The 20,151-nt window shown below is 39.3% G+C and overlaps 1 protein-coding gene across 3 annotated transcripts; it reads right to left on the minus strand.

The window, feature by feature from the left end:
• Positions 1 to 635: 635 nt before the first annotated feature.
• Positions 636 to 16,421, minus strand: GMPR (guanosine monophosphate reductase). Of its 3 annotated transcripts, none has more exons than XM_087930913.1 (10): positions 15,685 to 16,421; positions 12,535 to 12,654; positions 10,560 to 10,643; positions 9,170 to 9,343; positions 7,199 to 7,280; positions 5,659 to 5,765; positions 3,870 to 3,912; positions 3,199 to 3,358; positions 1,306 to 1,453; positions 636 to 1,179 (listed from the first exon to the last, which is right to left on the minus strand). In XM_087930913.1, exons 1-10 carry the CDS (start codon positions 15,769 to 15,771, stop codon positions 1,093 to 1,095), a joined length of 1,092 nt encoding a protein of 363 aa, XP_087787039.1. In that variant the 5' UTR covers positions 15,772 to 16,421; the 3' UTR covers positions 636 to 1,092. The 3 variants fall into 3 exon arrangements, with proteins under 3 accessions (XP_087787039.1, XP_087787040.1, XP_026555346.1); XM_087930914.1 differs by having other exon boundaries at positions 12,535 to 12,650; positions 15,685 to 16,057; XM_026699561.2 differs by having other exon boundaries at positions 1,131 to 1,453.
• Between the last annotated feature and the right edge of the window lie 3,730 nt (positions 16,422 to 20,151).

Here is a 20,151-nt window from a genome sequence, read left to right on the forward strand (position 1 = left end):
GTCATATATCCCTTGCCTCTCTACTATGCCCATCTATTCTACTTGATTAAAATTGATATTTCTAAGAAAAGCTGGTGGTGACTCACAGAAATTAGACCCCCCCCCATCCACCCTGTTAATGACAATAAAGGAGACTAGTCTTGACCCTACTTCCGCAGTTTTGTAACAGAAGATGTTGAATCTTCTTTAATAGAAATGAATGCAGTGCTACATTCCCTGTACACAAGAAAATAAGAGGTGCACATGAGAGGGCCTGATGAGAAAAACCTGGTTTTCCCACCCGACGCTTACAAATTGAGTTTGACCGGAGCTAATCAATCAATATTTCAGATTGTTCAATTTGCAGAGAAATCTTTCTAGGTCTTATTTTGTAGTTTTTGAAAACAGTTCTTTTGAAAACAGATTTTTTTTTAATGAATGGTGGTTTTTGTTTTAATTTGGCTTTGCACATAGGCTCAGCTGTGGAATGGCAGTGCTTCTCTTGTCTTTGCCCAAAGCCATTGGAAAAAAATAATAATTAACCATCATTAGGGCTTACCTCTTTCATCTTCAAAATGAGCTGAATGAACAAAGAGTAGCTCCATTTGCAATGTCGAAATATATCCCCACCAACAACAACAAAGCATTACAATAAAGGGAGTGTAACTATTTAATCAACCATTTTAAGAACTTATAATGGTTATTATAATAATCAGCACACGTTAAAAATTGAGCACTTGATGCCTCTGTGAAAATAAAACAGGATTATTTGTTTTATTCTGTAAGTGCTATTCCAAGATGGCATGCTGGAGTAGTATCGATGCAGTGAGGGTTTTCTGGGCTTTGGAGTTGCTTTCCTATTCTTCTGACTTTCATCACCCATTGCAAGAGCAGTTGAAACTTGAAATATAAAATCCTGTGAACGGCTTTGCTTTTTCTGGTAATGGCAGATCCAACAGACAAATACTTTGCAAATGGACATCTAAGTCCCTCTGATCGGTTGTTCCGAAAGATCAATCTAGATTTCTTAACTTAAATAGACAAGGATACAAAAATACCACTGAACAATCTGAACAAATCGTGGACCCAGAAGCAGTTCAAGGCTTGTTCTCATTAGGCCCAGACCCAACCATTACAAACAATCAATGGCATTAAGCAACCTGCTTCTTTCCTAGTTTGGAATATAATCACCTCCCCATCCTGCAAAAAAAAAAAAAAAAAGAAAGAAAAGTGGAGGAGAAACAGAACGTAGCAAATTTCACATCTCCAAAGGCCTGGGGTTTTCTTCTTTGGCTAAGAAAAGGTTGTGTTGTGTTGCTGAGTTACCCGAATAAAGGTTGTCCTTCGACTAAGCTCTTTGAGTTTGGCAGCTCCCACATACGTGCAAGCAGAACGGAGACCACCCAGGATGTCACGAACAGTATTTTCTACATCTCCTCTGTAGGGGACTTCCACTGTTTTACCCTCCGAAGCTCTGAAAAGGAAAATAATTTCACTTGCATTGCTGGGCTGCCTTCTCTGGAATTAAAACTATTAAAACATATTATTAAAATATGGAACCCTGGTAGCACAGTGGTTAAAGTGCAGCATTGCAGGCAGACTCTGCCCACAGCCTGGAGTTTGATCTTGATGTGGCTCAAGGTTGACTTAGCTTTCCATCCTTTTGAGGTCTATAAAATGAGGGCTCAGGTTGTTGGGAAAAATATGCTGGCATTGTAAACTGCCCAGAGAATGCTGTAAAGCACTATGATGTATAATCTTAAATGCTATTGCTATTTCCAAATTCTATTTTATCCAAACACAGACATATTTGCTTGTATTGCAATCTGAAATAAAACCACCTGGAAGGTAACCATAGACATTCTTCACTGCACTTACTATTAATCTAGATAGCATGTGCATGAGTTTGTATGAGGCTATTTATTAAACAGAGAGAATTAGCACCCATTTGCGTCTTGTGAAAATCCTCACAATATACTTGTAAGCATATTTTAACCCTTCAAAGATGCGGTTTCATTGTTCAATTATAAGAATTATTTACATATTAATTTATTAGAGAAATGTGTTTATTTCCCAAATGTTAATGTTAATTTGCCCCAAATCAACAGATGCCTCCCAATGGTTTCATATGTATCTTAAATAACGGGGAGGAGAAAGTCCCACAGTATCCTAATCTCGAATAGTCTTGACTTTAAATGCTCCTGCCACACTAGTACCTATGGAGCTGCTCACTCTAGAACAACTAAGCCCAATGAAATCACCCCAACTTTGTTTCGGATGGTGCCTACCATGCATATTCCATGTTGTCAGAACCTAAATTTGAGATGACAGGAGGTGTGATGACATTTTCAAGTAAGCTTCCAACTGATTGTTAGTGTGACTGCACATCTGCAACTAGCCAAACATTTGTCATCTGAGAGCGTCTGGGTGATGGTGGGAGTAGTAGCAATAAATCAAGTCAACCATATGGTTGAATTTCCACCCCCCTTTTTAACTTACATTATGCCAGACATATAAAAGGGGTGGGGCTTCGATCATATTTTGCCCATCATTTAAACTTCCTCCAACAATAAAATCTTGTCTGTTATTTGATTCAATTAGTAAAGCGACCCTTTTCAGAATCAAAGAAAGTAAATACTATGCAAAAACATAGTTACACAACAAAGTCAACTCTAATCAACATATAAGCCTGGAAATAAGAACACATGCTCTTGTCATAGAACAAGCTCATCTAACAGCCTGGCCCAGGGCATGGGAGAAAAGCCAGGTCGTTAGAGCTGTATGAACAACCAGTGGAGTCAGAGCCACTCAAATTTCAGGAGGAGCTTATTTCAAAAGACAGGCTTAGCCAGAGAAATGGCCTATTTCCTGAAGTCATCTTGCTTCAAAGAAGGGACTTGGACCATGCCCACTCTGACCTCAGGGACAGGAAAAGACCACATGACAGTGGTGGTCCTGCAGGTAACCTGGTTCTGTGCCAGGCATGACCCAACAGATGATAACCAGCATCTTGAACTTGGGTGTCCGCTAAATTCTGCATTCAGCAACATGCATTACTATACACACCGCTGCATTCTGGACCAGCTATAGCTTCCGAATGGCTTTGAAAGGCAGCTCCACGTGGAGCACATTGCATTTCTGTTTGCTGCCAATTCCATATGAAGAAAACCGGAAGTTCAAGAAGTGGCCTGGCATATTATGCTGGAAAGGGAGTGGTACCTGTAGTCGGCAACACCACCTGCGTGCTTCTTCATAGCGGTGTCGGAGCTCATGCCGTAGAAAAGCTTCACTTTTTTACCATTTTTTTCTATAATATCTCCAGCACATTGATCATGTCCTGCAAACATGCCCCCCAGCATCACAAAATCAGCACCAGCTCCTGTGAGTGGCAGGAAGGAAAAATAGAGGAGGGATTAAGCCAAAGCAAAATTGCATTTACAGTGTTTAAATACAGGGCCGCATCAATAAATGCGATCTCCTTATCAATTCAAGGGTTATATATACACCGGGACTCCTGGACTTGTGACCACAATTCAACCCAAAATTTATGTTGCTAAGCAAGACAGTTGTTAAGTGAGTTCTTGCCCAATTTTATGGCTTTTCTGGTCATAACTGTTAAGTGAATCGTTCCAATTGCAAAGTTAGTGACCTGGCTGTTAAGTGAATCTGACTTTGCTTGCTGGAATGTCACAAAAGATGATCTGGGACATTGCAATTGTCATAAATACGAACCAGTGGCCAAGCATCTGAATTTTGATCCTACGGCCATGGAGATGTTGCAACAGTTGTGTAAAAAACAGTCATAAGTTACTTTTTTCAGTGCTATCACTGTCACTAAATGAATGATTTTAAGTTGCATTTCCTATATTTCAGCAATAGACAGTCCTCACCAAAAGCTTTGGCCACGTCTCCTGGGCAGCTGCATCCTCCATCCTAAAAAAAGGATGGGAAAAAAGAGAAGACATCAGGATATTCAACTCCATTTGTTCCTGTTACATACTGACAATTTGAACTTGGTGTTGGGAGAAGGATTCAGCCTAAGCATTTATAGAAACAAGAACAAGAAAGTGGCAGCATCAAACCTTTTTCATAAAAAGTTTAATTTCAATAGACTGAGCACATTATGAGAGCATAGTGGTTAAGGCCTCAGGCTAGAAAGCTAGCTGGGTGACCTTGGGCCAGTCATGTGCTCTCAGCTCTAGGAAGGAGACCAGGCAAGCTACTTCCGAAAAAAATCCTTGCCAAGAACATTTCAAGGACTTGTCAGGCAGTCACCAGGAATCAACACTCACTTGAAAGCAACCCTTCAAAAAAAAAAATGCAGATTAAAATTCCATTTACTGTTTGGTCTGTCTTCAAAGGATTTGGCAGGGTAGAATGCAGATTTCTTAAAAAGTACTGGAAACGGGATTTAAGTATAATTTTACTCCAATCATTAATGAGAATATATTTGTCCACACAAGCCATTACTACTGTGGATATGGAGAATTTTTTTTGCCCCCCCAAAAGGGGGGGGCATTGAAGATACCCACCTTCACCCATTTAATCTCACTAAAACAAAGGAGGATGTCAAGCATTGAGGGAGTTTGATTATGTCCTAGTATTTCACTATTCAAGGGCACTTCCAGAATATCCCTGGACTGACTAATGAGCTTTTTTTAAAAATTTATTTATTTATTTTGCTGTGTTTTGTAAGTCTGTATTCTAATTTCTCTGTACAAATCAGAAAATGAAGGATGTATTTAAGCACGGCATTCCATCCTTTGGAATGGGCAGAAAGATATTAAAGATGTAGTAGCTTTTTCAAAATGATCTTAGGTGAGATGACAAAACCAATATAAAACATCGCAAAGTACAGTGAACACATTCACAGAAATGGGAGTGCTTTATCTACCCTCCTTTCCTTCACTCCGTTTCACACAGTGTGAATATTTTGTTACTAAACATATGCACTGAAGAGTGACGACGAAAATGTACTCTTCATGCGATTGTCCTGTAAACCAGTTGGTGCAACTGGTGAAAACCAAGAATGAGCTACTGTTTCTCAATATGCCAGAATCAATTTATATTAGTGTACAGGTAGCCCTCAACTTATGATTATAATTTGAGTCCAACATTCCCGTTGCTAAGCAAGACAGTTGCTAAGTGAGCTGCGTCCTGTTTGACAACCTTTTTTGCCACAGTTAAGAGAAATCACTGCAGTTAAGTGAGCCTGGTTTCCCACATTGGCTTTGCTTATCGGAGGCCAGCTGGGAAGCTTACAAATGGTGATCACATGATCCCAGAACACTGCAACTGTCAAAAGTACATGCCAGTTTCCAAGCGCCCAAATTTTGATCCGATGACCATGGCAATGCTGCAATCGCCATACATGTGAAAGGCACTTTTTTCAGTGCCATTGTAGCCTCAAAGTGTCACTAAATGAATGGTGGCAAGTCAATGACTACCACTAGTTTTTTCTAATCACAACATAAGAGGGAGCAAATATTTGAAAACATCCAAAATCTTTACAAGCAGAATCATGTCTTTGACTTGGGAACTGGACTCTTAAGTTATAAAATAAAATATAGAAATTTTAAAAAATAATCCAAGAAAAATCTCCCTCGGTTACTAGTGATTGGGACTTTGCTTCTGGAATCATTGTTTTCGTTTATGGAATTTAACACAGCTCCTGCTTACAGAAATGATATGTCCTTGCAGTCCGTGAGCGGAATCTGCACATTCAATTACTGCGCTGAGTTGAGGATAGCCAACCCCAGTTTTTATCCGAGTAGTGCACACAGAACCTAGGCATGAAGAACAAACAAAATACGACATCACATCATCTTGTAATTTAGATGAAAAGCAGCCCCCCTATCCCTTCAGATAGATGGAGCCCTCAAGAAGCCTTTTCACATATACAGACACATAATAATATTATCATAGGGACGGGACATAATGAGAGAGCTCTTTACTAGAAGACAGGACACGACATCCACAAAAGCCAAATTAACATTTGATAGGAAGACTGAAAGATAAGAGCAACAGAACCAGGAAACACCCCTTTTCTCTTCTTGACTCCTTTATAGGAAACAGGGCCAGAGAGCCTTGGAGGCACTAGATCCAAACCTCCACTCAGCTAGAAATCCACATCAACACTGACATCAATTATTGGTTCACTTCCCCACATAAGTAGAAAATTCGTTCCCTCAGGCTATGTGTCCCCACCCCCATAAACCCAAATTTCACATAATTGAATTTTGATGGCAAAACAAGCCAATTTTTCAGGGCCATGTTTTGATCGCCTTTCATTCAATGTGCTGAGCCGTGGTGGCACAATGGTTAGAATGCAGTCCTGCAGGCTACTTTTGCTGACTGCCGGCTGCCAGCAGTTCGATCCTGACTGGCACAAGGTTGACGCAGCCTTCCATCCTTCCAAGGTCGGTAAAATGAGGACCCAGATTGTTGGGGGCAATATGCTGACATTGTAAGCTGCTTAGAGAGGGCTGTAAAGCACTGTGAAGAGGTATATAAGTCTAAGTGCTATTGCTACCGGAGCTTTTAGTATTGTGATTTCTGAATGCATCTTTGCATGAGGTTTGAGTCTGGCTTTGTCTTTCACAGCTTCTTTTTTAGCAATCCCCTAATTTTGAGAGTTTTCTCTTTTCAAATCAAATCTGTCGTTTGGCAAAGATGCACATACTTCTGCTTTGTAATCACTTTCAATAATATGTCTTCAATAAAACTCTGGGTATCACTTCCTTTTGAGTCAGTTCCATGCCTATCTATTCTAGGACATAAATGCTTATGGTATTTAGGTTTTTTTTTTCTTCCACATCATTATCAGGATGTATATTTTCCCAGACTATGTGACAGCAGTTGAAGTTGCTTATTTGTTCCCCTCCAGATCTTGCAAAATATATACATACTCATCATTTCCCTTTGGAGGATTGTTGCACAAAGCACAAAAATGGAAATTGTAAGCAGAAGAAACGAAAGGCATCAGATAAGGAAATAGAATTAAACTGAAGTGTTTACGGCAACGCTTTTCACTCAACCTCTTTTTATACTTGCAAATCACTCTTCCAACTTGTCCATTTGTACACCAACTCAGAGATTGCTTTTTTGTTCCTTTGCTAGCTATTTGTTAGTGTATGTATGTACTAAGGATGGAAAGCAAATACTCCTGACATAAATATTAAGCAAGTGATTCAAGCATATACCCTTCTACCCAGCTTACCTGGTCCAATTCCTACTTTAATAATATCTGCGCCAGATAGAAGAAGTTCTTCCACCATCTCTCCTGTTACTACGTTGCCTGCCTGAAATAGAGCCAAAATCATTGCAAATAATGAATAAATCCACAAGGACTGCAGCAGTAAGAAAATATATTTACCTTTCCTCCTTCCTTCTATCCTTCCATTTTTAACCTGCCTTCCACTCTGGGCAGATTACATATACAATGTGCATTCTCACTTGCATGCAGAAAATTGCCTTGTTTTTAAAACCACAATTTCTTTTAAAATAGGAGCGTGATTATTCAATGCCCCGTTCAGCAATCAGTATAATCCTGGTCGATTTACACCCTAAATTTTCATGTGATCAGCAGATGCATGACACATCTACTTTCTATCCTGTAAAAACAAATATTTCCATTAAAATAAACTGTTTCTTTGCCTTGGCATTAACTGGACCTTATAATGTCTATCCCAGATCATTCTGGGAAGCCTCCGCACCCCTATTCTAGTATCTCTTTTCTGCATTTTAAAAAAATGTTCAAAGAGAAGGGAACATCATCATAGCCATAACTCTGTATGAAGCAAATACAAACATTTTTTTTTCATCCATTCTGTACAATCAACACTTTTATTTAATAGAATGGAGAGCTTGCTTAATACAGTAGGCCAGAAAGATTAATATCCAAACAGAAACAAGGCAAAAATTTGCCCTTTCTGACTGAATTATTCAATGCGATGAAACTCCCATTTTCCACTGATGACAATGGTCAAAGCATACATAAAAGAAAAGCACTTTGCCTCAAAAATTGATTTGCTCTTGATGAACTACTACTACTTCAGAAAACAGCCCCAATTCCAAAACAGGCAATATTGCATTTTATTAGCATTTGATAAAAAGTAATTGTCTATCACTTTACATAATTTTGACCCTACTTATGCATGAATTATTTTTTTTGTTTTTGTTATGTTATTTTTTAAACTCATCCTTCCTCCCAGAAGCTTAGGATACTATGTACCTAATAATAATATCGTTGCTGACGGGTATTTGGGAAAGTGCCAATCGTATCTGTGTTCTTACTACTTCTGAATATTTTTAATAAGCTTACAATGCATGAAACAAGATTATTTGTTTCAAAATTAAATCCTTATGATACAGAGTCAAGTTGAAAATCCCATGTTCAAATCCCTAGCTCATTCTAAAACTTACTGATGACATAATTGCCATTACAATTTAACACATGATCCTGTAAACAAACATGCCAATCTTTGTGCTTAGATCTCTATCCAAATCTATCCCATATTTTTCTATCCTTTTAAAGAGACAAGACCACAAATATAATATTATATATTATTAGCTATTCCTTTCCTGGAACGCACTTAAGTTTGTTTTAGATTGGACAGCCTTATGCATTTTAAATAAATACACAAAACTAAAGATACTAAAACTCTTATATAGTTAATTATCTGATTTCCAGTAAAATAAGGTGAGAGTGGGAAGCTAATTCCATAGAAGAGGTGGTTATGCAGTATCCACCCCTATTCCATCCCAAAATAAATATGTTAGTTTCTTGAAATCCTACAAATCTTGTAAGATTTTATCAACATCTTGTGAGTGTGTGGGAACCTCTCTCATGTAACATTTTCTAAAGTATACTTGAGTGGAATGAAGCGGTCTGAATCATCTCACAATAATATGCAAAGACACCAGTCAAGAGCACTCCATCCCACAGAAGAGAAATACAAAATCAAACCATTCATCAATTCTGTTCAATGTTGCCTACATTGACTGGCTGCAAGTTTTCATATAGGAATCTATATAGATGAAACCTGGGTTTTTTCACATACTAAATTCAGAGTTTATTATTTATGGTCCCTTCTTGCTAAGATACAGGACATGGGACATATTGCTGGAATCAAGAAACTCTTTTGCCAAATTCTAAGCCTATCCACCTCCCAACTTCTCCAACTCCTACCATGAGGGTGTGCTTTGGGAACCGGACATGAACAGCTTTCACAAATTCCACAAAGTGTTCTGAGTAACCATTGGCCACATCCAGGCAAATGTACTTGATAAGGGGGATGGCCTCAATGATACTTATCAGCTTCTCGAAATCAGTTAGCCCACTGCCTGAGCTCACCGCTACATGCTGCAAAAAGAAGATGAGAACAGTTCAAGTTTTTAATAGAAATGAGGCCAAAAGAATTCACACTACAGTGAATTTAACTCAATCAACATGCAGTTAAATTTACAAAACTAAAAAAAAATGTTTGGGCTTTCTTTTCCTACATTGTCTTATGCGCTGCACAATGTTTTGCTTTCTACTTGATCTCAATGTTTTTGCCTGAATAAAATACTGTTTTTGCAGATGTTTTCACAGACTACCACTGATCAATAAACCATTTTCATATACCTTTTTGTCAGATTACTTTACTTTAATGTATACACTTGTTATCTAACTTTGCCAACAAATCATCTATTGATATCTTTAATAATTTAAACTCAGTTTTTACACTCCATTAATGTATTGCCGTTCCACCCTGTTCAGGCTAAGATAAGACCCAAAATAGTCCTTTTCAGAGTGAATTTACTTGTAAAGACACACGAAAAGAATTGTACAACATAATCATAAATTTATAAATGTTCATTTAGATATGCCCACATCTTTCCAGTGTTCTAAAATATTAATTTTTATTATATATTATACCCTTGATCTTCCGGGATGCATTAGCCAGAATGATGTGAAATAAAAATAAAATAAAACCAACATGATGCCTGAGTATCAAGATACCTATAAACACCTCTACTGCTCTTCAAGCTCTTTGTCAGTCCCATTTAATTTATCTTTACATATTATTTTAATTAAAAGTAATTATCAGCAAGAAGTTGGCATCCTTGAAAAAGCTATCCTTTAGCTTTTTAAGAATGCCTCAAGGCTGCATTTCGATTCTAAATGTATTTGTAGCAAATAAATATGGCCAACAGTGCTAATTCACCACTTCATTTGGAAGCACATGAGCTGCTGTGTAACCAGAATATCCAGTTGTGCTACATATGATGATGAGGATAGTCTCATCTGTTGGTGTTCTAGTAAATGAATGTTTTGTGATTTGTAAGCATCACCACAATTATTTTGTTATTGGGCAGCCTTCCGGCATCCACACATGCACTCCAATTTCTGGAAGTACCATTGTACCCATAACACTGGGTCCCTCTAATAAAATACTATGCATCCTATAGGCCTAGAATCTTTTGGAAGCGTATGATTTTTATCAGCCATTCTCTTGCAAATGGTACATGGCACATCAGTTTTTCTAACATTTCAGGAAATGCAGTCTAATATTTAACTTTGTGGGGGAAAGTACCTCTATGCATTCTGGGTGATCACTTGCAAACAGCTTCCACTGTTCTAGAGTGTAATGCTTCTGTATTGCAGTAAACATGGTGTACTAGAAAAACAAACAAATATCTTATAATTACACTGTTTGATGTAGAGACATGCACACATACAAAACAAAGATCCATGACGTCATTGCAAATACATGAAGGGTTCTTGTTTAAACAATAAGAAGTTGTGAACACGAAACTGAAATAGAAAACTATGCAGAGATCCTAGATTATACATGAAAGACAACAAGGAGCTAAAATGTTTGCCTCAATGCTCCTTTCAAGGTCATTAGTCCTCCCGATTGAAGGAACTGGCTTTAAATGTGAATCCTGTCCATCAGTAATACAATTGCTGTAAATTTCCACGATAGTAGAATCTTAGCATTATTTGTAAATGTTACTTGAATTCAAACATTATAGGCCTGGATGCTAAGTCTGAAATCCTTCATAACAATTTAGTAATTATAACAAGAAATCATTAGAGAAGAACATGACTCTGAGAAAAATGCTTTTCTTATCTAAGAACTGGTACAGGCCAGGACACAAGCATGAGGTAAAGAGGAAGTATGAAAGAAAAATTGTTGGGTGAAACGATAAAGCAGAAGAGGTTATGCATGAGAAAAAGGCATATAGGAGAATTATTATTACAAAATATGAGAAGAAAATACTGTTTAATGGGCACACATTAAGGAATCAGGATTATTGCTTTATTGTTGTTTTTATATTGATTTTTATCCTGAGAGTGAGTTGGGCAGTCATAAAAATTTTCATAAATAAATACATCAAGTTGCAAGGAATGAAGCTGAGAGAGCAAGAAAGTGACTATTGCAACTTTTTAAGAGAAACATTTTAAAAACTTGATTACAACAGGAATAGTTTACTTAAGAAGTAGATATGGTCAAACAAATACAGTATAAAAGTCAAGAATTAATTGGACTGAATATAAAAGTGAATAACCAATAGGCAAGAAGCACACTAAGGTGGTTTGAACATATAGAAAGAAATAATGAAGATCAAATCACAATTAAAATGAATGAATGAATGAAAAGAAAAGGAATATTGAGAAAATTATAGTTGGACAAAGTTGATAACATCCTCAAAAATAGAAAAATCAAAAGACAATGGATAAAGTAATGGATGAATGTGATGAAAGCAAAGAAAGATAAAGTGAATGTTTTCTTTTTAAATTTCAGGCCTTTAATTTCTTTTGCTTAGTAATTTTTACTCCTTTTCTACTTGTATCTTGAAAGAGTATAGTATGATAAGCATGCATGTAATTTTCTCTATTTATGGTGCAATTACTTTAATTTTATTTTGAATGGCATCATATTTTTGATGCTAATTGTTTGGAGGTCAATAAATCAAAGAACAGGATATAGAAGGATGGAAGGAGCAGATGATTGTGGCTTACACAGAAGATGGACTATATGCATTATGCAAACTAGATGTACAAGTATAATGTACATTATAATTCAGTCTCCACGTATGTCTGAAATACTACTAAATCTATACTATTATATTGTATATAATATAAAACTATAAATATAATTTTGACGTTCAATGCCGTCCTTCAAGAGTTATAATAGTGATGGCAGATGTTTTGATCTTGGAGACTGTAACAGTATAATTGTGTAATTTAAATTTCATATTAACATTAGCAAAATTTCTACATATAATTTACAAATCATAAAATTTTAAGGAAATTCATTGCCAAGTGTTAAAAGTTCACTCAGGATATCTTGGGAATTCTTATCAAAAGAATATTTTTTTAAAAATGTGAAAGAGTCCCGCCTTCACTGATGTATTTGTTCCTAGGATTCTTTGAGGGAGGGAAATGGGCTGTTTGACAATAAAATAAATTCAGCCAATAAATTCTTTCATTACAACTTGAAATTAATTCAAATGTTATTTTTATTTCTTTTTTTTATAGGAGAAGAGAATTAAGAAACTTACTTTAGCCATAACTTGTGCCATTTCAAAAGTACCAACAGTGTCCATATTTGCTACGATAATGGGGATACCTGTATAGGTTTGCTTGGAGTTACGGAAGAAGAAGGTACGTGTAAGATCTACCTGGAAAAACAACACATTTATTTGGGTCTGAAAGCAGAATTAAATCATAAAGTTAAGAAAATGCAAGCACTAAAATAATATATATTAAATATTTATTTCTCGACATAAATATACAGTAGTATCTACAATCTCATAATAAATGATTCAGCGTCCTACAATGCCAAGAAAGGAGATAGCCAGTCAATTTATTTCTAACGTTGTTAAAGCATTCCATTTAAGCAATAAACTGATCTAGACCACGAGAAAAGCCTGTAATTTAAATCAGGTAATTAAACTTGTCAGCAAATGTGAGCCATGAAATCACATGCTCAAAAAAAAGATAGATTTTTAATTCGGACATACTTTCCAATCCACCCGTTCCCCTGGCTGACAAAAGTGAATTGGTTGAAAATATTTTTATTGGGCTGTGTTGCCTTTTTCATCAGCTACTCAATTCTTGAAAGAACAAAACAGCAGTGTCTGAGTTGATGTACAAATGGACAAGTTGAAAGACTGGTTTGCAAGTATAAAAAGAGATGGAGTGAAACGTGTTGCTGTAAACACTTCAGTTTAATTATATTTCCTTTTATCTTATGCCTTTAATTTCTTTGGCTTACAAATTCCATTTTCTGACTTTGCTATCAAAAGATCACAAAAGATGATCACGACCCCAGGACACTGAAACTGTCATAAATATGAACCGAATGCCAAGCGTCCAGATTTTGATCACATGACCAGGTGGATGCTGCAATGGTTTGTGAAAAATAATCATTTTTTTCCGGTGCCGTTGTAACTTTGAATAGTCACTAAACAAAGGGTTTTAAGTTGAGGAATACCTGGAAATATTCAAATGGGAAGGCAGACTCTCATTTGCAAGTTCAGCATTAAGATTGAATCTCATATGTCATAATACAGAAAGAATCAAGAGTCAATACCTAACGTGTTTCCAGAAATAGGAGAAAACCAGCTCGGATTCAAGGCTGATGATTATTCTATTCCAATAATTAAGTGAATGATATAGAATCCGACAGGGCCTACTTTCAAATTCACAGTCTCAGATGGAATCAATATGTGAATACTATATTGGTCATACTACACCAAAATAAGTATTTAATATCATTTCACTGAAAGCCACTGTTAATTTCTAACCTGCACTTGTGAATGATGCTCAAGATTATGTGGTGATTAGATTTAAAATTAACACAAATGTATCACATATGGCCTGGTATTTTTAGTTCCTATCTCCTTCAATTAAAAAGGCTCCAATTCTAAAAGATCTTTCAAAGCCCTTTCCAAACGAGAGGAAACTATAGGTCATTTTGGATCCATGCATGCTGGAAACTATATTCCAGAAATAATTCCCCTTATGGTAATTTGTTTCAGAAATATATTTTAACAAATGCTACATAGCAATAATTGATAATTATACAAACGATTTTATTTCAACCAAAGATATTGCAGTAATCTGCATAATAGAGGGACAGGGACCAATCCTGCATTTTCACTAGCAACCACCCCCTTCCTTTTTTCAGTTGCACAAAACAGAGGTACTGTAAGAAAATCTAGAATCCCAGTGGGGGATCTATAGCAGGGGTCTCCAAATTTGTCAACTTTTAAGATTTGTTGACTTCAACTCCCTGAATTCCCCATGTGAAGTCTATAAATCTTAAAATCTTAAAAATCTATAAATCTTAAAATTTGGAGATGCCTGATCTAAACCTGCCACATCCATCCCATAGCCTATGGGCCGCATGCAGCCCTGGACAGCTAGTAATGCGGCCCCACAAGATAGTAAAGTTTTAATTATTATGTGATTTATATACGTTAACTGTATATTTTATATGCGAGCCCAAGACAAATCCTCTTCACTCAATGAGGCCCAAGCAAGCACAACGGTTAGACAACCACGATGTATATACTATCTCCCACAATCTCAGAGACTTGTTCTTTAAACCTGACTTTACACCCTTCATCTGGGAATAGCCACTTCCAACAACGAAGTCAAAATCTGGTCCCACAACATGGATGCATGGACAAAAGGCTTCCAGTTCCAGTTCACGGTGACATTTCAACTTTTTTGATCTTTTATCCTTGGAAAGAGGGCGTTTGTGCAAATAGGAATTCTTCACCATCCTTTTGGAGACTAAACGTTGGGTAGAATTAAATTAATGATAAATGTTGGAAGGCTAAAAGCCGACGCATGAATGGATTTTCTGCTAAACACAAAAAGATGGTTTTTAAGTTCCATTTCCCAGCTTCTCTTCCCTGCGCTTTGCGTGTGTCTTTGTGCGCACTTCGCTGTTCAAGACACCTGACCTGCCGGCCCCAGGAAATCGCCTCTCCAGTCGTGCTTCCACTCAAGAAAAGCTAGGCCTCTCATGGAGGGTTTGTAACTTGAATCGGCCTCCTCTCCTCTCGCCCGCAAAACGATCTGTCATGCCACTTGTTTCCTCTACAAACAGTTCCGAGCACAATGCAATCCGACTCTAGATCTCCTTGCGTCGGTTCCTTCACCACCGTCCCACCCCAACATTCCCCGCTGGCTTCTTGCAAATTTGGGAGCAATTCCATCAGATGAGCCGGTGAGCCAAAGCGAAGAAACGGGGTTTGACACTTTCCTAAAGATTCTCCTTTGGATCGCAATCTGCAAAAGGTGAGGACAACAACAACAAAAAGCAAAGCAAAGCAAAGCAGTAACTGCTACACAGGGCCGACTTCGCCGGCCGGGTTACGCATGGAAAGTTCTGAAACCCTTTGGACTTCGTATCATCATATGTATGTATGTATGTATGTATGTATGTATGTATGTATGTATGTATGTATGTATGTGTGTGTGTGTGTATATATATATATACATACACGCGCACACACACACACGACAAAGGCGGCAACGGCAATAACCCATTAGCTTGAAATGCAAATAGGAAGTGAGGAGGGAGGTTACAACGCATGAAGTCGGGCGCCGCATTTTAAAGAGGGGGGGTGGGGGAGAGAAAGAGAGAGAGAGAGAGAGAGAGAGAAAGAAGCATGCTCCTTTGGAAATGCCCCCACCTCTGCTCTGCTTCGGAGGCTGCTCCGCTTAGGTCTGAGCAAGACATCTTTAAAGTCCAGTTTGAGATCTGCATCTACTCGGGGCATCTCGGACAGGCTGCGGTGCCTCAGGTTTTTCCCGCGGTGGTGGTGGAGGCAGAGGAGGCGGCGGCGGCGGCTTTTCTGAGCCGGCGTCAGGCAGCCCACAAGCCACCCGAGCTGGTCTTCGGGGCCGGCTGAATATTTATAGGGCGTGAAGAAGCGGGAGGCAGCTTCTCGGCCCCATCGCTTTATTAGGAGCGGGCTGGCACGGAATGCACATGGCCTCGAAGCCGGGTCAGAGGGCCTCGCTCTCCGCCTCCGGCTCCTCGCCCGACCTCGCTTTGCCTCTCCCGGGTCGGCACTGCGGCGTTGGCTGGCGTCTGAGCGTTGCGCGCTCCTTACAGCAATGCAGCTCAGCGGCGGCCAGCCGGAGACGTTGCTACACTGAGGAGGAGGAGGAGGAGGCAGCCCTTGCAATGCTGGCGCCGGGAAGAGGCTCGCCGCTGCTTTTCCCGGGAAGGAGAGAGAGGAAGCCGGGCACGCGGAGCTGAAGCCGACGCCGCTTCAGGTCGGAAGCCTGCGGGAGAATGAAGGGCTGAAGAGGCGGTGGCTCTCCTCACACCTTCCTTATTTCTGGAGAAATAACAAGAACTGCTTCTTCTGGTCGCGCGTTCCTTTTTCTTCCTCCTTCCCTCCCTCTCCGCCTTCTTTTTGGTTGTGTGTGTATGAGAGAGTTCTTCTCTTGCATTGTATTTCTATTGGTTTGTATTTATATTGTCTTTCGGATCACTCGTGCGCGCTGCCTGTGGTTGTTTAAAAACAAATGTAGGCGTTGCAAACGGCTTTGAGGCGAACAAAACCTTCCTCTCTTCACAGATTTGCTTTCCAGCTGCTAGCTAGCACAACGGTGCTTCTAGAAGATGTACCTTGTCCATACCTTGTGCTGTGCTGTGCTGTGCTATGACTACAATTCCCATGGTTTCCAATGGGACAGTGTGTCCTCTGAGAATTCTGGGAGTTGTAGTGCCCACAGATCTGGCTGTGAAACCTGCCTTAAAGAGCTTTTGCAAATATGGTTGTAATAATGTATGTGTATCTTCTAGTATCTTCTGTGATCCCTTGATACAGATTCTGATAACATTTCAGGTGTCCTTGATTTTCTTTTTGAAAGTAATCTGTGTGTATTCCATCCTGCTTCTTTACACAAGCAGTGTGCATGAATCTCCATACTTGCCCTTTAATTCCATAGAAGTGTGTTACAGCTATTACTAGCGTACTTCCTTACAACCTGCCTCTCTCTTTTCTTAATTCAGATTTTCCCGGAAGAGCACTTCCAGTTCTTTGTGACACCCACTCTGCAATTGGTTTCTTAGATTTATCTCTTAGCAACTTGTTATTTGAGTTTTTGTAAAGTCTTGCTTTTTATGTCAGTGATAGTATTGGTCAATGATGGCTAACCTTTTCATCATCACACGCTGAAAATGCGCTCGCATCAGAGGTGGTATTCAGCAGGTTCTGACCAGTTTTGGAGAACCAGTAGCAAAAATTTTGAGTAGTTTGGAGCAGGGGTCGCTAACATTTTGGACCTCAGGGACCACCAAACTCATAATTTTAAATCCTGCAGACCACTAATATGAATTTTGACTGACAGTGGCTTGCTGAAGTTGGTGGGAGAGAGAGGGAGAGAGAGAGAGAGAGAGAGATCCAATCTAACCTCAGAAGACTGCCAGTGATGTTTCTCTCTATTTCTCTCTCTCATACACACACACACAGGTCCCTCACATACCCCCACCCCTTCCAAGGCAGCCACATTCCTTCGCTAACCTGATTTTCAGCTCAGTTGGGGTGGGGGGGGTGGGAGATGGTATCCTGCAATCCCAAATAAGAATGATTGATTGGTAGGAAAATGGGATGGGGGATTTTCCTGCAGACTTTTTTTGAGATTTTCCCAGAGTCTCTGTCCTGGGACCACCAAAATTTTCTCATGGCCCACCAGTGGGCCACAGCCCACAGTTGGTGACCATGGTTTGGAGAAGTGGCAAATACCACCTCTGACTGGAGATTTCACAGTATCATTCCCTTGCCACACCCTCCAAGCCATGGCCGCAGAACCGGTAGTAAAAAATTTTTGAATCCCACCACTAGCGTGCATGTGTGCCTGCACCCATAATGCAATGCGTGTGACCCATTCCTTCCCCCTGCATGCATGTGTGACCCCTGCATGCCTCTGCACATGTATGCATGACCCCCGCATTCCTCTGCGTGTGTGACCCCCTCCCATGCCCCACCCCACCCTGCATATGTGAGCACGTCTCCCTCTGGGCATGCGCGGCAGATTCCTGACAGCTGGCTGGTAGGGATGTGTGCATGCGCAGTGGATCAGTTCTGGGCAACGGCTTGCGTGCCGGCAGAAATGGCTCTGCGTGCGGCTTCCAGCATGCGTGCCATAGGGGCGCCATCACGGGTATAGGTAGTCCCCAACTTATAACCACAAGTGAGCACAAACTTTCAGTTGCTAAGTAAGACAGTTAAGTTAATTTTGCCCCATTTTACGACCTTTCTTGCCACAGCTGTTAAGTGAATGACTGCATTTGTTAAGTTAGTAACAAGGTTGTTAAATGAATCTGGCTTCCCCGTTGACTTTGCCTGTCAGAAAATCAGAAAATGTGATCAAATGATCCTGGAAAACTGCTCCATCATAAATATGAGTCAGTTGCCAAGCATCTGAATTTTATTCATGTGATCATGGAAATGCTGCAACAGTCTTAAACATGAAAAATGGTTGTAAGTCATTTTTTTCAGTGCCATTGTAATTTCAAATAGTTACTAAATGCGCTATTGTAAATTGAGGACTATCTGTACTGTATTTAATCATCTTGTCAAATTAACCTTCATGATTAGTACTGGATTGTTTAAGTTATTATTTTATTTATTTATTTGTATGTGTGTTGCATGAAGTTATTTTTTGTTCTGGAATGCCCAAATGTAAATGCCCTCTAGGAGCCAATATCTATGAAAGATTTCCAAGAAAAAGGAGGTGAAAGCCACTGTGATCCTCACAAACTTCATTAAAGATAAATACTTACAAGAGTAAACATGCAGTGCTCCTTGTGACAGACAGCAGGTATGTATGCTGTGTTTTGCCGTGACATGTCTGTGCCGAGGAGCTGGTTTGTAAAGCTTTTCTAACAATAGGCAAAACAAAATATGTGAGAAACTGGCTTATTTATGAAATGCCCTTCCTGTGAATTCTTCTATATCTCTGCATCTGGCATTATCTCACTGTGAATTCACATGTACCATGCTATACTCTTACAACCATATAGATGGAGCCACAGGTGGTATTCAGCAGGTTCTGACCAGTTCTGGAGAACTGGTAGGGGAAATTTTTAGTAGTTTGGAGAACCAGCAAATAGCCCCTCTGACTAGCCGTGCCCCCATCTATTCCCTGCCTCCCAGTCCCAGCTGATCAGCTGGGTCTTTTGTTGCCCTGCATAGGAGAACGGAGCTGGAAAGCAGGTTAGTGGGGTGGGAATGGGGTTTTGCAGTAACCTTCCCCCAGGAGTGGGATGGGAACGGGGATTTTGCAGTATCCTTCCCCTGCCACGCCTGCCATGCCCACCAAGCCACGCCCACAGAACCGGTAGTAAAAAAATTTGAATCCCACCACTGGGTGGAGCTGAGAGAATAACTGGCACAAAGTCAACCAGTGAGCTTCTGTGGCTGTGAGTGGACTAGAACTGTTTTTCCCAGTGTCAATCCAGCACCTTAACCATCACACTGGATCTCCTCTGGTGGTACCTGGTTCCCATCTAGTATCGAACCATTATTAATCCCAATTCTTGACTATGTACACTTTTGTTGACAGGATCATCTAACTATGCTTTTAACATTCTGTTATCTATTAAAGTCTTTCTCCAAAGACCCAGATATCTCTTTGGGGTTTTGACCTGAGGAAGATGAATCAGTTCTTGCACTAATTTACAGCTGTGTGCAGAGGGTTGATATGAACAATTGACATTTCTTTTAATACTGAGCATCAAAATCGCATTTGCGCTTTCAGCTTTAACCTTCAGCAAGAGATTCCTTAAATCTTCCTCACTTCCCGCTGCCAAGGTGAAATGTACAGTGTATCTGCAGTTGTTAATATTTCTCTCAGCAATTTAAATTTAAATTTTAGTTTCTTTTAGTCTGGCATTTCTCAGAATGTGTTCTGATATAGATTTAATAACAATAGTGATTGTATAGAATCTTGGCACGTGGCTTTTGCAATTTTGAACCGCATAATTACTCTATATTCCATTCTAAATGATGCTTCCTGATCAGCATTTCTTCCAAAAGGGGTCTAGGTAACCTTTTTATTGAAACAGGTTAGGTAGAATGGAGTCCAATCCAAGCGATTCAGAGTAGGCCTTTTCAAAGAAGATCTAACACCTGCCTTCTTTA

Source organism: Pseudonaja textilis, chromosome 3, assembly GCF_049901715.1.
Source record: "Pseudonaja textilis isolate UNSWEBS1 chromosome 3, rPseTex1.2, whole genome shotgun sequence".
In the NCBI taxonomy this organism is placed as follows: Eukaryota; Metazoa; Chordata; class Lepidosauria; order Squamata; family Elapidae; genus Pseudonaja; species Pseudonaja textilis.